The sequence below is a fragment of the Argiope bruennichi genome, chromosome 2 (genome assembly GCF_947563725.1).
Source record: "Argiope bruennichi chromosome 2, qqArgBrue1.1, whole genome shotgun sequence".
In the NCBI taxonomy this organism is placed as follows: domain Eukaryota; kingdom Metazoa; phylum Arthropoda; class Arachnida; order Araneae; family Araneidae; genus Argiope; species Argiope bruennichi.
The window spans coordinates 48,492,754-48,507,851 of NC_079152.1; the positions used below are offsets into that span (position 1 = coordinate 48,492,754).

At 30.8% G+C, this 15,098-nt stretch overlaps 1 protein-coding gene across 5 annotated transcripts in view; it reads right to left on the reverse strand.

Annotated features, from left to right (window-relative positions):
* The window catches only part of LOC129956829 (inaD-like protein), a 924,555-nt gene that overhangs the window by 15,587 nt on the left and 893,870 nt on the right, over positions 1–15,098 (reverse strand). For 4 of the 5 annotated variants that reach the window (XM_056068787.1, XM_056068783.1, XM_056068808.1 and 1 more), the window contains 5 exons: positions 12,677–13,020; positions 6,309–6,392; positions 3,510–3,734; positions 2,434–2,550; positions 153–259 (listed from right to left, as the gene is read on the reverse strand). In XM_056068787.1, coding sequence (XP_055924762.1) covers positions 153–259; positions 2,434–2,550; positions 3,510–3,734; positions 6,309–6,392; positions 12,677–13,020 — 877 coding nt within the window. The remainder of the gene's footprint in view (positions 1–152; positions 260–2,433; positions 2,551–3,509; positions 3,735–6,308; positions 6,393–12,676; positions 13,021–15,098) is intronic. The other variant, XM_056068794.1, reaches the window with a different exon arrangement.

Sequence of the window (15,098 nt, forward strand, 5' to 3'; positions counted from 1 at the left end):
ATTAAGTCTCTTTTCTCCTCTTCCTAATCCTTCAGTAATATAAATAATTTTAAAAATAGAATTAAAAATTTTCATAAATATGTTTTAGAAAATTAAAATTCGAATAGAATAAATCTTACTAACGAGAATGATCAGAAAAAAATTCTACTTACGAGTCTATATTTTCCTGGTTTTTAGGAGTAGTTGTTAAACAGGAGGTACTCCTTCTAGAACCGGCTTTTAATCTACCAATTTTCATGTGTATTCGACCCATCGTTGTCTAGAAAAAAAAAGAGTCACTATCTTGAGAAAGTGAAGTCTAATATATTAAAAGCCAGTAGATATGAAATATTATAATATAACATACAATAAAATTCCAAAATCTTATTATTAAAAAAGATAAATGAGTGATTGTATATTTGCTGGCACTCTACAGGTATGCAGTTTGACTTACAGTTATCAAACATGGCACATGCATATTTTGGAAAATAAAAATGAGGATCACAATGAAATTTTTTTGAAATTTTAATTAATTAACAATTAGAAGAAAATTTAATGTTTACTACTTTAAAAATTAACGTTAATGTATCGATCTTCATACGTATTCGACCCATCGCTATATAGAAAAAAGAGTCACTTTCTTGAGAAAGTGAAGTCTAATATATTAAAAGCCAGTAGATATGAAATATTATAATATAACATACAATAAAATTCCAAAATCTTGTTATTAAAAAAGATAAATGAGTGATTGTATGTTTGTTGGAAGATGAGAATGTGCGCCACAAAGATTTTTTTTTTTTGAAATTTGAATTAATTAACAATTAGTCAAAAATTTAACGTTTCTTGAAATGTTACAGCACATTCCATAAATTCCGAAATGTTACAGCACAAAAGTAATTTTTTCATTTTCAAATTTATCCTTTTAATAATACCAATTTTTTCCGTATAATTTTTTCAATTTTTAATTGACCTGTAAAAAAAAATTTAAGCATATTTTACAACAATATATTTACCGTATGAGTGAAACTGAAAGCGTTTTCACTGCTATTACTATTATTCCTTTTCCATTGTTGGCGATAACATTACAGCACTTTAATATTACAGCACAGATAATATTACAGCACTTTTTCAAAGCCCTTATAAATCAGAGGTCATAAGGGAAGGCAGCACCTCTTTTAATTTACATCTTTCATCAAAATAAGGTTTCTTAGGGAATAGTGGACATTAAAATAAGAAAAAAAAATGGATGAAAATATCTTTTTATTGTTTCATCACCTAAATATATAATTACGAAAATTCCTTAAACTCAATAGTGGGCATATGGTGACACAGTAAACAGGCTTCAATAACAAATAACGACATTTATTAGCACGAAGACATGAATACACATCAAACGACAAAAAGGCCAACAATGTAAGAATTAAAACAAAAAAATATATATATAAGCAATAGTTAAACCGAAATAGAATTACTTCGGAAATTATTCCCGTTACAAAACTGCATTTATTTCTTAAAAGAAAATAGTACAAAGAAAATATTTTATAACTTCAATTTTGCAATGTAACTAAAAATGACACTACATATTATATTATATATATATATATATATTTCTTGTAAAAATAAAATAAAATATCGTATGATTTTTTTAATAAAATATTTGCATTAAAAATTTGTTTTTTACATAATTTTTTAAAAAATTAGCACGAAATTATCCTTAACTGTTCTTTGGTCCTTGGCTATTTTTTTTTAAACTGCAAATTCTAGAAGTAAAGGTGACTGGAGTACACAGATATAGAAAATGATGGATTCATACAATTTGTGGTCCTAGGTAATTAATAAATTCATAATATTTTATAAGGCCTTTTAATTAATATTTTTTAATTATCTAGTCAGTTAAGTTTCATGTTTCAATACATTTTTTAACTTAATATATTTGATAATTATTTAATTTATGTTAATTTTTTTATTTATTTTAGTAACTTTGTAAAAATGTGTGTCTTTATATATTTATTCTTGATTCAAGATCAGACGGCTTCCATTTTGTAAGCAACTACATTTAAACAGATGCTTGCATTTCATAATTATTTAAATAACTAAGTTAATGTAATGAATTTGATCAATTATATATTGATAGGACTGAAAAATTATTAATATTATTCTTAATCTCATGTTTTATAGAATTTGTGTTTTTTAAAAAATGATTTATTTAACACTTAGTCTAATAACATTTCCCTAATCTACCTGTCTGCAGCCCCCTTTCAATCCAGCGATCTTAGGTTTCGTTCAATCCAGCGATTTAGGTTTTCCCACCTCTTATCCCCCCCCCCTCAGAGTCTGAAATCCGCTAATGGATACAGCTAAAACAATATTATACTATTCATTCTCATGAAGTTTCAGCCTAGGTGCCCACAGAAGTGTACAGAGAAAAAATAATTAATGAGAAGCAATTCCTACTTTCAGGACAGCAGCAGCATGCTCTTGGGTGGCTGTTTTCAAATCTTGACCATTTACTTCTAAAATCTGATCGCCTTGAATCAGTCGGCCGTCCGCCTCCGCAATACCTCCTTTAACCTAAAAGAAATTTTAGGAGATGAACTGTAAACTGAAATATCATAACGCCGTTTGCTTATTTTTTAAAAATCAGTTTGAAATAATTGGTATCATAAAATGAAGCTGATAATTTCAAAACTATAAGAGTAAAATATCATTAAAAGATACATATTAATAGATGAGTTTTAAAATCTCTGAAGAAATTCGACGAATGAAAATTTAATGAAGCTTTATTATCAAAAATTGAGTTTAAATATAATACTTGATTCAATTTCAACGCTATCAAAGAGTAAATGTGAGAGGTTTCAGGTACAATATTATGTCCCAAAGATATTTCTTCCATGAATACAAGAACTAGGAACTTGATAAGATCAATTATTTTGAATTAAAAATTAATTTCTGCTTTAAAACTCACAAACAGAACAGAATAAAAAAAATTTGGTAGACAAAAAATGGTCCCATAGTAAATTGATAATTAGTATTAAAAAATAAGTGTCCTGGAGTTCATGAATTCAAGGTTCTTAACGTCCAGACATTACAGGTGAATAGAATAATGGCATGACAATGAGATTACTTAGTAAGTGGAACTAGTTCCAGCAGGGTGTAAGTTAAAATTTCCACCAAAAATCAAAAGACTTTTTAAAATTAAGAATATATCCTTACATAAATGGATGCAAAGCATTCACAGATGATATAAGTTTGATCAAGAGGAGAATTTCGTAAAAACAACATATCGAAATTTCTCCCTTCCCCTTCCAGAAGTAATTTTTCAAAATTTAAAAATTATGGAAGGTTATGGTATAGCCATTATTGTGTCGATTGAAATACATAACTGAATTACATTTATATATACGAGCATACATTTAAATACAACTGGGAGTATACATCTAAATAAAACATTTTTCATAATGAAGTAATTTGACATATTTCCTAATATTCGTTAAGATGAGCCTTTATGTTGTAGGGTGAATTTCACTCACTACTTCTGATATGAATACACCGGGTCCATTTTTCCGTCCCACTATGCTCAGACCCAAGCCTCTTCCGGGTTTCTTGTAGAGTTCCACGTCCAGCGTTTCGAAGGCGTCCTCCTCATGGCTTTGGCCCTCTTCTCTGTACACCACCATCTGAACGAGGTTCGGCGTCTGCCTCAATACTGTGATGGCGTGCTCGTGAAGAGCGTCCCTCAAGTCTTCTCCGTTCACCTGCAAGGGAAGAACACTGTTAGAGTGCACTCATATGGAAAGAAAGTGAAAACCAGCATTTCATTTTAATAACTCGTATAGATAAATTCTAACATATTATTTTTTCCAGATCTGAAATGGCCAATTGAGATAAAATATTTTGTTAAATTGAAAATAAAGGAAAATTTTCTCTAATAGAATAGGCATTTCACTACCCAATTAACCAATGGATTGATTTTTTTTTTCTTTTAAGGTCAAAGAAATAAGCATGCATCTGTTCATTGCCAGTGTTGTCATACAATGGTACAACACTCGCATGTAGACAAAATTACATGTCAACTCGAATTGATGCTTAACATAAGTAAAATAATTTTATTTTAAATTGTATGTTAAATCTATCTTTAGACTAAAATAGTCAGACTTTAAACTAAAATAGTCGGAAACTGAATGACTCAGAAGTCAAATACTAAATAATAATACAAATGAAAAATAACATACGAAATATATATAAAAAATACTGAAAACATTTTCAGCAAATTTCACTTCGGAAATTTATATTGACCTAAAGTTTTTAGTAGGAAATAAGTAATACCCGTAATTATCATATATTTGTACTCTCTTTCACATAAGTTTCAACCTTAACAGAAGTACTAATTGCTTACTCACTTCCCTAAGTTGGCAAAATGAGGCAAAAATAAATCCACAAATTCGACTTCATTTTACAAAGACACTCAAAATCATAGTATTTCCTCACAAATTTAAACTACATTTGCAATAATACTTTTTATTATTCTCCTTGTAACAATTTTTATTTTTTTACCACCCCCTCCCTCTCAAAAAAAGAAAGAAAAAGAGAAAAAAGTATATATAAAAAAAGATTAATAGACGGGTTAGAATTTTTTTCGTCCAATGTAGTGATTAGATAAAAATGAAAATGAAGTATACAAGAGACCCACACAAGACTCGAACATTTTGAGAGTTTAAACAATATTTTGATAAAACGATTATCTCCACAGTAAATTCTTTTTAAAAAAGAGTAAGAAATTATTTTTTACAAAAATATATGTAGAAGTTTTAAAATTCGATTTGATTTGTTTAGGGTTTCTGGCGCAAGAGTCACGATGTCCACCATGCTGCGCCAAACAATAGGTAAAATTATATCACTTTGAAACAGTCATCGAAAGAAATGTGAGGAGAAACTCTAAAATATAATCAAGATTTTAAAAAATGGATAACACTTTATAGATTTTAAAAACAGAAAGAATTGGACGTGAGATATCTTATCAAGCAAGAATGATAATAGAGTGCAAGACTTATGAAAAAACGGTAAACGCTAGGCATTGGAATTTGGGCAATGTGACAATATATTGTTACGAAATTTCCGGGGGTTCGTTTGGATAGTGGGGGTTATATGGTGTGAAGAATGCTCAATCACCAGGCGGCAGTAGAAAATAAAACAACGACGTTTATTTACACGAAGACACACAGGACAGCACAAAGACGACAACTATATACAGCACAGAAGACGATTATCTTCAGCCGAGACGTGCAGCATACAACAGACTCTACTGCAGGCAGTAGCACACAGCTTAGTTCAGCAATAGCTTCACTCCATCGCTGCTCCGCTTCTCTCTGGAAGACCAGTTCTTTATCGTCGGTTCCGACTACGACGACTCCCCTGATCCACGACTACTCTTCTCTGTCGCTTCCGACTACTCAATTCACCACTGGTTCACAACTCCCCGGCAGCTGTGGGTGCTTCCTTTTATAGGTCTCAGGAGGCGGGGCTAGAAGCCTCTCAACCAATCAGGAACGTTCGAGGTGTAACTCAGTTCCTACTGGACGGATCGGGAAAATTCTCGATGTTTCGGGTAAAATCTATTTTGTCGCCAAATTCGTCGCCAAGTCACCAAATTGTCGACAAGTTTGTCGTCAAGCTCTGGGATCTCCTATGGAACCCACTATGCTGGGAAGCCGCATCAAGGATTCGTAACAATATGTTGGACATATAATTAACAATGACATCTCGAACACGGTTGTTCACCTTTTAAATTCGATAATTTAAAAGGTGATTTTAAAATTTAAATTTAAAATAATTAAATAGCAACTTAATTATTTATTATCTAAAATTTAATTAGATAATTTAAATTTAAAATCCGATATTGTCATTTTAAGGAGAAAACTAATTTTATTCTATACAGAAGCATGGGAAATTCAAATATTATCCATAAGTACTGGTTCATGAAAGATTATTAATCCTCAATTATTATAATTTAAGATTCAATTTATCTCTTAAATTATTGATTAAGAACTATAGAACTATTGCAAGAAGTAAATTGACTATCAAATGAATTTATTTCCATGCTAAGCTATTCCTCTCTGGTACTCTAATTGGGTTATTTAATAAAAAAATAGTTCAATAAAAATCTCACTTTTTCGCGAAAACTGATAATTTTAAAACAATTCGAAAATAATATCTTGCATACACAAGATATTAATCATTGTGGCTGACTTTTAACAGAACCACAGTACTTTTTCTTCTTCCAATGCTACTGAAATGCACTGTGTATTGTGTATAATAATCAAAGGAAATACCTCTAGAATTTGATCCCCAGGCCTCAATCGGCCGTCTAAGGCAGCTGCTCCATCAGGATAGACTTCGTGAATGATGACTGCTCCCTAACAATAAATAAAAATACATTTTAGTTTATAATACACATATTTTTATACAATTAAGACAAAATGTGCAGTAATGAAAACTAAAATTCTAATTATGTATAAAAAATGCGTAGTTAGTAATCGTTAATCAAGCTAACTATTCTATTTTTGTACATTTAAATATAAAATAAAATATTAATGTATTTAAAAGTTACGAAATAAAAGTTCCGATTTCATTTAAAGATATAAACATTGAAATAGCTTAGCTTTTACATTGGGAAAATATCCTTTTAAAGACATAATCTTTATGACTTTAACATTAAGCATTGTATTGTTACAAATCTGTAATTTTGCTACCCGGCACGAATAGTGTCATCCTGGGAAAAACCGTTAAAACCCTTTGTAAGATCTGTCCTGTGCATCAATGACCTGAGAGCTTGGCGGCCATTTGACGACTAAATGGATCATACTGGAAAGTTTTAGAAGTTTCACTATCCATCCAGTAGGAACCGAGATACACACAGATACGCCCTGATTGGTCTGAAGATTCTAGCCCCGCCTCCCGGAACTATAAAAGACGGGCACTCTGAAGCTGCAGTGAAGTCGTGTATATCGTCAGAAGTTGTGTATGTGAGGAGTCGGAGTCGCCGACAAGTAAAGAAATGGAGGATTAGACAGCAAGCAAGCTGCTGAACAAGCGATTAAATATGTTGCGATTGATTAGCGGTATTTGTAGAAGAAAAATTTTGTAACAATATTTATATCTATTTTATTATTGTTATGTTACGACATAATATTTAATTAAGATAACCTATTTTATTTTATTATTAACCTATTAATAAGATAACCTATTTATTATTATAGGTAAGTTATTATTAAAGATAACCTATTTTAGCCTACAAAAATATTAATTTTTTAAAGTCTAAAGAACCTAGTGGCTTTCAATAAAACTATCTCGATCGTAATGTGTGTATATATCGTATGAATATAAAAAAAAAGTATTCGTAAGATATTGTATGCACAGTATAATAAGAAATAAAATTCAAATGACTTTTCTTTTGTTTTATCTTTTCTTGTTAAAAACATGGTTGCTGTTTTTTTTTTCTCAGGATATATTTACATTATTGCTACTGAAACAAATTAATAATGATTCTTTTTTTCTTGTTCCTTTTCAAGATTATGGAAATATTTGAGTTAATAAAATTCGTAGAAAAAGATAATTTCAAACTATAACAAATTAATTAACAAATTTCCAGCTATAAAAGTAAGCAGTTTTTCAGTTCTGTTTTTACGACTTTCTCTTTCTCATCCAAAGAGGTCATGAAAACAAAATTTCTTATAAATATGTTCCGAAATTTTATATTATTGAATAAATGATCAGAATAGAAAACAAATTATTGGTTATGCAAAGCTTAATATTTATTGCGATAAGCCAATATTCAATTGTCATGTACTTAGAAATTATTTCATACTGTTTCATTTTTCAAACATGTTAAATAAACCGCAAAGATAAATATCATGTAAGCCATGAATTAATACGACGAAAAAAATAAAACGGCATAAAATCAAATTAAATTTAGTTAAAAGTATAATTAAATCGATCAGATTCTGTATTACTGCTTATAATTTATAGAAATGCGTAACATCCAAGCAAGTTGACTTGAAGCATGTATTGCTTGGAAAAAATTCCACGTTCTCAGTAACAAAGAAACAAATAAGTAAATTCATATCGCTCTATAAAGCATTATTTAAAATTAACTTGTTAGCAGATATTTAAATTATTAGATTGCAATAAATATTAGATAACTTCTTTGCAAAAAAATTAAATTTTTGTTTGCTAATGAAACGCGTCAAAATTCAACGAAAGAATTAAAAACAGTATCAACTTTAATTAAACAAGGAAAAAAAATCTGATGAGAGATTTAAAAAAATTCCCATATGAATGAATTAAATTTAATCTCATTAAATGATTTTCTGATTATTTTAAAAAGCTTCAAAATAAAATAGAAAAGAGTTTCTGTAATGCAACGCTAATACTTTAATCTTTTCTCTGACTGAATATACCATCTAGGTAGAAAAAAATAATTATGCATATCTTTTACTATTTTTTTGGCAATTATTTCACAGCTTGAAAACTCACCTTTGTCCTTAAGTTTTCGAGGATATAGCTTAAGATTTTTACTTTTCTGTTTTTAATTCTGCATATCAAATTATAATATTCATTCATCAACGTTTCATAAAAAAGATTTTTGACTTTAAAAAAATCTCTTTCAGTAAAACTTTATTGAGTTCCTTTAGAGAATTCGAACAATGAAAGCTTATACTGATATTTTCTAAGTTAATATATATAAAAAAAAGTGAAAATTGAGATCAGAAAACGAATGAAAAACAAAATTATTACAATTTAATACGAATTTAATTCAGGAAATTTCAGACTAGGATTATTTGCTTCTGAAATATTGGCAGATATAAGCATTTTAAATGCGAGCTGCGACGAACCATATTATTACCTTATAACCTTACCATTATAACCTTATTACAAACTATAAAAACAAACAAATCAAAAGATTTGATGTTCTAGCAAACGCTCCTATACAAAATAATAATAATAATAATAATAAAAAATTACATATTAGTTTTCTAAAATATTATAGTGCGATACAATATTATTTGATAATATGAAATTGTCAAGAATTCACAAATAATGCAGAGAATATCTGCTTTATACGTAATTTATTCTAATAATAATAAAGACGTGTGTGTGTTGGCGCTATACAAGCTATACCATTTGTCTATACTATTTTTCCACATTAACTTCCGAAAATATAACAACACAAAACTGATTTTAATAGCATCTTAAAGCTCAAAAAATAATCTTTCCAATGATATAAATGCCTCAATCTATAAATTATGTTTCTATCTTTAATAAATTCTTTAAAAATATTTTAATTATATTTCCCAATTATTAATTTCGCTCAAAATGAAAATAAAATTTAACCCACACAAGCCTTTAGTGAGGACGCGGGGAAAATTAATTTTTATCAGCTCAATGCCATCGCACTCAAAATGAAAGATTAAGTTAATTCTTAATGCAAACTAAACCTAAGAAAGTGTAATGTTCAGCACGTGTTTGCATGGAATGAAATAAATAATAATAATAAAAAATGTGATGTTTTCTATAAAAGAAATAAATACAAACAAAGGTTTCTCTGACGTTTTAAAATAACTATATATTATTAATTCAATAATTCAGTTTTATTTAAGGCATACATATACAGTTTAATAACTATATACAGGATATCCACTCTAACCAGGGCCCAACAGCCACTTTCTGAAACTTTATTAATTGGCGTACATCTCTACTTATAAATAAAGCTGAATATGTGTGTGAGTGTGTGTGTTGGCGCTCTACAGGCCAGGTCATTTGACATACAGCTACCAAATTTGGTACATGTATACCTTAGAGGTCGGGAATGTGCAGCTGGGGTCCCTTTTTTTGAAATTTTAATTAGAATTTTAATTATTAATTAAAAACTAACTTTCCCGCCAAAAAATCTTCCATTTTCCCCACCGCCAACTTTTTCGCCAAAAAAATCTTCCCTTTACCCCACCGGCAAATGAGTAAGACTTCAGTTTTTTTTTCTCCCAACAGTAATGAGGCTAGGGTTAACATTTTTCGGCGAATTATTTCAAAGGATTCTGCTTATTTTCTTAATGTTTTATGCATTTAAAATTAAACATTGTTAATTAATCCATGTTTCAGATTCATTCTGAAGTACTTTTGAATTAAAATAACACAGAATAAAGGAAATTAAAAATGTATAATCTGCATAGCGTTACCCCAACTGGCGTAGAAAAACTCACGCATTTGCGTTACCTAACTGGAGAAGAAAATTCACGCATGCGCATTGTTCTGATTGCTGTCATGACAACCACTATCAACGGATGATTTAAATTATTTTTAGGTTAGTTGCATGCTTTTGTAAGTAAATTGTATTTAGTTATATATTTTTTGTATATGCTTATAGTTTTAAGTAGTTTTTTTAACCTGTTTCCAATGATTTAAATTATTTTTAGGTTAGTTGCATGCTTTTGTAATTAAATTGTATTTATGTTAGTTATATATTTTTTTGTATATGCTTATAGTTTTAAGTACATCATTTTTTAAGTAGTTTTTTTAAACCTGTTTTCGACCGATTATTTTAAACGATTCATTTTATTTTCATAGTGTTTGATGCATTTAAAATTAAACATTGTTAATGAATCGATCTGTTCATGATGAATCTGCGAAAATTGTGGTGACAAATTTTTGAGATATTACATAAATTAAGAAAGATATTTTTTAGTGCCCATAAAGTTTAAACGCTCAGTGACTCTATTATCAGTAATCATATTATTAAAAAAATGCTTTGTTTCAGCAAAAAATATTATTATATTCATTGCAGATTCATCATTTACACTTTAATTTAAAGCATAAATTCTACGAGGGGTAACAGAAAATTAGAGAGATACATATCACGTTATGACTGAAAGTCTTTATAATATTATGAGTGAATTATATGACTATCAAAATTTGAAGTTTTAAAATATTTTGCTGAAGAATCTATTAACGTTGGAATTGCGTAAAATATTTAATGGTACGTCCTAAGTTTAACCCCCTGCTTGACGCAATTTTTAAAAATCGCCAACAACGGCCTTGCGAAATGTTCAAAAGCAAAGGAGCAAATGTTCAATTATAGTGCATAATAAAGATTGCCAGCTTTGACGCGTTATCGCAACTTGGCGAAGAAGGGGGTTAAACTCCGGTTCAACCTATTTAATTATTAAAATTTAAACGAACATTAAGAGTGGCGAACCGGCTGGTCGCCAAAGGCGGCTAGTATCTAATAAAAATGATCTAAATGAAATAAATAATTATATTTTATGTAGTTTAATCAATAAATGCTCTTATGAATTACGAATTTTATACAGATCCTTGTTCTGTGAGTTATATTTAATAAAACATTCTTGAGATATTAATATTTTAAATAAAAAAGTTCCACTCTTTTGCAATTAAAACTGACTGAGTTATGCAAATTTGAATGTATCTATTCTATATCAACGCACGATTTTAGATCTCTCCATTGACAGTCTTGAAGTAAATACTCCATTAAGGGCTTGGACTTCCTCCGAGACTGACTGTCTAAAATAATGAACTTTTTGATTTTCCTAAAATAATAATATTTCAAAGCTTTATAACTGAATCAGGTTTCATCACAGAGGATTGAAATGTTGAATTGTTAAGGATCAAGACCGTCAATATGGCTTATAGGATTGAAGAACTGCACAAAATTTTGATATCATAATTGTTTTCAAAGTGCATTTGATGATTGAAATAAAATATTATTCAGTAAAATATTTTTTTTTGGAATGTAAAACTGAATTTTATGATAAATCAGAGAAATGTGATATACGTAAGATTAAAATGCTAAAGAATTCGATTTTCTGTAGTCATTTTAAAAAAGTATGCTTCTTTTCAATAAAAACGTTTTCGGAAGTATTGAAGTTTTATTTCTTCTATTCCAAATTCAAATTTAAACCGTCCGACGGAAACTAACAGCAAATTAAAGATATATTTAGTACAATGAAAAAAATTTCGTAAAGCTTCTATAATAATATGAGTTATGTGATGAAATATGAAGGTTAAAAATATTGTACTGAAGAAGCTATTAAGAGACCCAGCTACATAAGCATTTAAATGAAAATTTTAGTGAGCATTAATCCTAGCGAAACAGCTGGTCGCCAAAGGGGACTGGTATTTTATATAGAAAGGATTTAAAAAATGATATATATGAATATGTTTTAACCCTTAGCAACGCCGGGTATGTCAGCTATTATTTCTAATAAATATAGCTAACACTGGGTATGTCACTATTATTTCTTATAAATATAAAAAGTTTCTTATCGTCTGCAACTTTACTTTTACTAACAGATGGTATTTTAAGTCAGAATAACTGCAACGTATGTTGGTTTATATCTCTTTGACAGGGATGAAACTGCTTATTTGCCATAGTATTTTTCAGTCACATCAAATTATAAAATTATTTTTTAAATAATTGCATTCCATATTAATCATTTAATAATTTAAAAAGTCAATAATCTGGACGAATAAGTTGGTCTTCAAAGGCGGCTAGAAATTAAATAATTATGTTACGAAACACAGGTATCCTTGTATAGTATAGTACAAGATGTGGAAAGTTTCTGCCCTCATGCATAAAAACAGGAATTTATCAAAAGTAGAAAAATTAACATGCTGTACAACTCACCAATGGCGTATCCGATCCTCCAACTATGCTAAGACCAAGACCAATCTTCTCTTTGGTGATTTCTATCGTCGTCTCCTTCCCGGGTTTGATTTCACATTTCTTGGGGTCCGGCTGCTGTTCGTCCTCCTCTTGAAAAGAGAGACCATCGTTTCCATTAGCTTCCTCAGCGGACGACGGAACAATGACTTCAGAGATGACCGCCGCGGAGGAAAGGGGAGCAACGGAACAGTTAAAAGTGCGAGTTTCTAAAGGTTTTGGCATCGTCACCAAGGCAGGCACATTTTGGCCGGATGATTTGGTAGGTGAGAGGAAGGAGGGTTTGGGAGGTGGCAGAGGTGGAGGACCTGTGCAAAATATTACAAAAAAAGAAACGGTAAGTGATGCAAATACCGAATAATTCAAAGATGAAGGTATCGTCATTCTAGGGGGGAAAATATTTTCTAAAAATTTAGAGTACCTGTAGTGTTTTTAATAACGTATTATTTAAAAGTTCAAACAAGATGGAAAATAGTGAAAGCTTCTTCATGGGCATAGTATACATAGAAGGCAGAATATTGGGATACTCTATTTAAGAAAGATATATATGTGGTTGAAAATTCATATAAAAGTTCTTTGGGAATGTTGATTTGGTTTGGTTTGGTTTGGTTATATTAACGTCCCGTTTGAAGCAACACTAGGGCTATTTTGGGACGGACCTCGTCATTTTGAACCGTGGTCAGATGACGAGGACGACACCTGAGCTGGCACCCCCCTCTCCACACCACACCAGCGGGAGGACGTTTGGTCATGACGGATTTAACGTGCAACAGACCCCCTTACACGACGGTTCTTCGGTGGAATCGGGTCACGAACCTGAAACCCTCCGGTTCCGAAGCCGAGACCTTACCACCAGGCCACCGTGGCCCCTTGGGAATGTTGATAATGAAGCATGTAAAAAACCTCTTTCGTTTGGGTCAATAAGTCTATGGCGTTTAAATGAAATTGATATATTAGACTGAAATACAAGATGTGGATAGTAAATAGGAAGGTATTAACACATAAAATCTGTTATTAATATTTTTGGACCGTAGTCGGATGGAGAAGATAATAAAAACTAAATTCGAATACTAATAATTTGAAGATGTTTCGCTCCTGCTTAAATATTTTAAATACATTAGGTGCATATATACAGAGGATTCTCACATGTTTCTTCGATTATTTCATTCCAAATAGGAGAATAACTGAAAATTTCCAAGATGATATTACCTTTACTTTGCCATCTTTATCAAGAAATGTTAGCCAAATTAATCTAACTTGACACGATTTTCAGTTGATTTTGAATCAACTATACCGCATTTCACAAATGTACCGAAGAAAGTCATTAATTCCCTTTCTGTCTATTCCCCGATGCTCTATATCGATTCGAAACAGTTTGTGCAGGTTGAGGTTCGAACTCGCAACGTTTGGGTTCGTAGCCGAGTAACAAAGCCACTAGACAAAAGTATACACTCTTCTCCGGAAGTTGTTAACTGGCTTATAATGTTACCACCACAATAGTCCCCCACCAGTGAGTCGGTAGAGTTTATCGCGCCAGTTATGGCGAGCGACGAACGTTGTTATCGCGCCAAGTGTTATGGCGGGTGACGGCGAGTGTGTGTGAGTGGTTGCTGCCGGTAGATGGAGCCACGACAGCAGAACGAAGGATGCGGTTGTTCAGAACCAGGGTCACCAATGTGCAGGTTGAGGTTAGAACTCGCAACGTTTGGGTTCGTAGCCGAGTAGCAAAGCCACTAGACAAAAGTGTACACTCTTCGCTGGAAGTTGTTACCTGGCTTATAATGTTACGAACACAAGTTTATGTCATACACTCACATTTCATTCAACAGTGCTTTCAATGTTTTCTTTCTTCTCCTTTCGTCCAAACAAATCTTTATAAAATATCACATTTTCATATTTTTACACCCATTTTTTCAATCTAATACTCTAGCCATAAAAACGTACCGTTTCTTCATATAATATTTTATTTTTACTATTTACAGTCTTTTTGCCTAAGGTGTCTAAGGAAATAAGGTGATGCTTGTAGATGCATAAAAATATTTCTTGCCCTTCAATTGTATATTCTTGAGTTCATCAAATATTTAACTTATATCTTCAATATATATCTGAAAAGTGACGAAATCAAATAAGGATGGAAAACATAACATATTCTTGTTTTAAAATGTCATCTGTGTAACAGAAGAAAATTATTTATATCAATATATGTCGTACATACATCGATTTGCAATTATTTTTCTGCATCCAGAAATAACATTCTAAATCAACAAGGACACATTAAATCGTTTTACTCCTTTTCGACTTTATCGTTCTTAGTATTATACCAATCACACTGGGGGAGGGACTTCAAAAATGAGGACGAAAAGCTCCCGGTATGATGGTTGGTTCT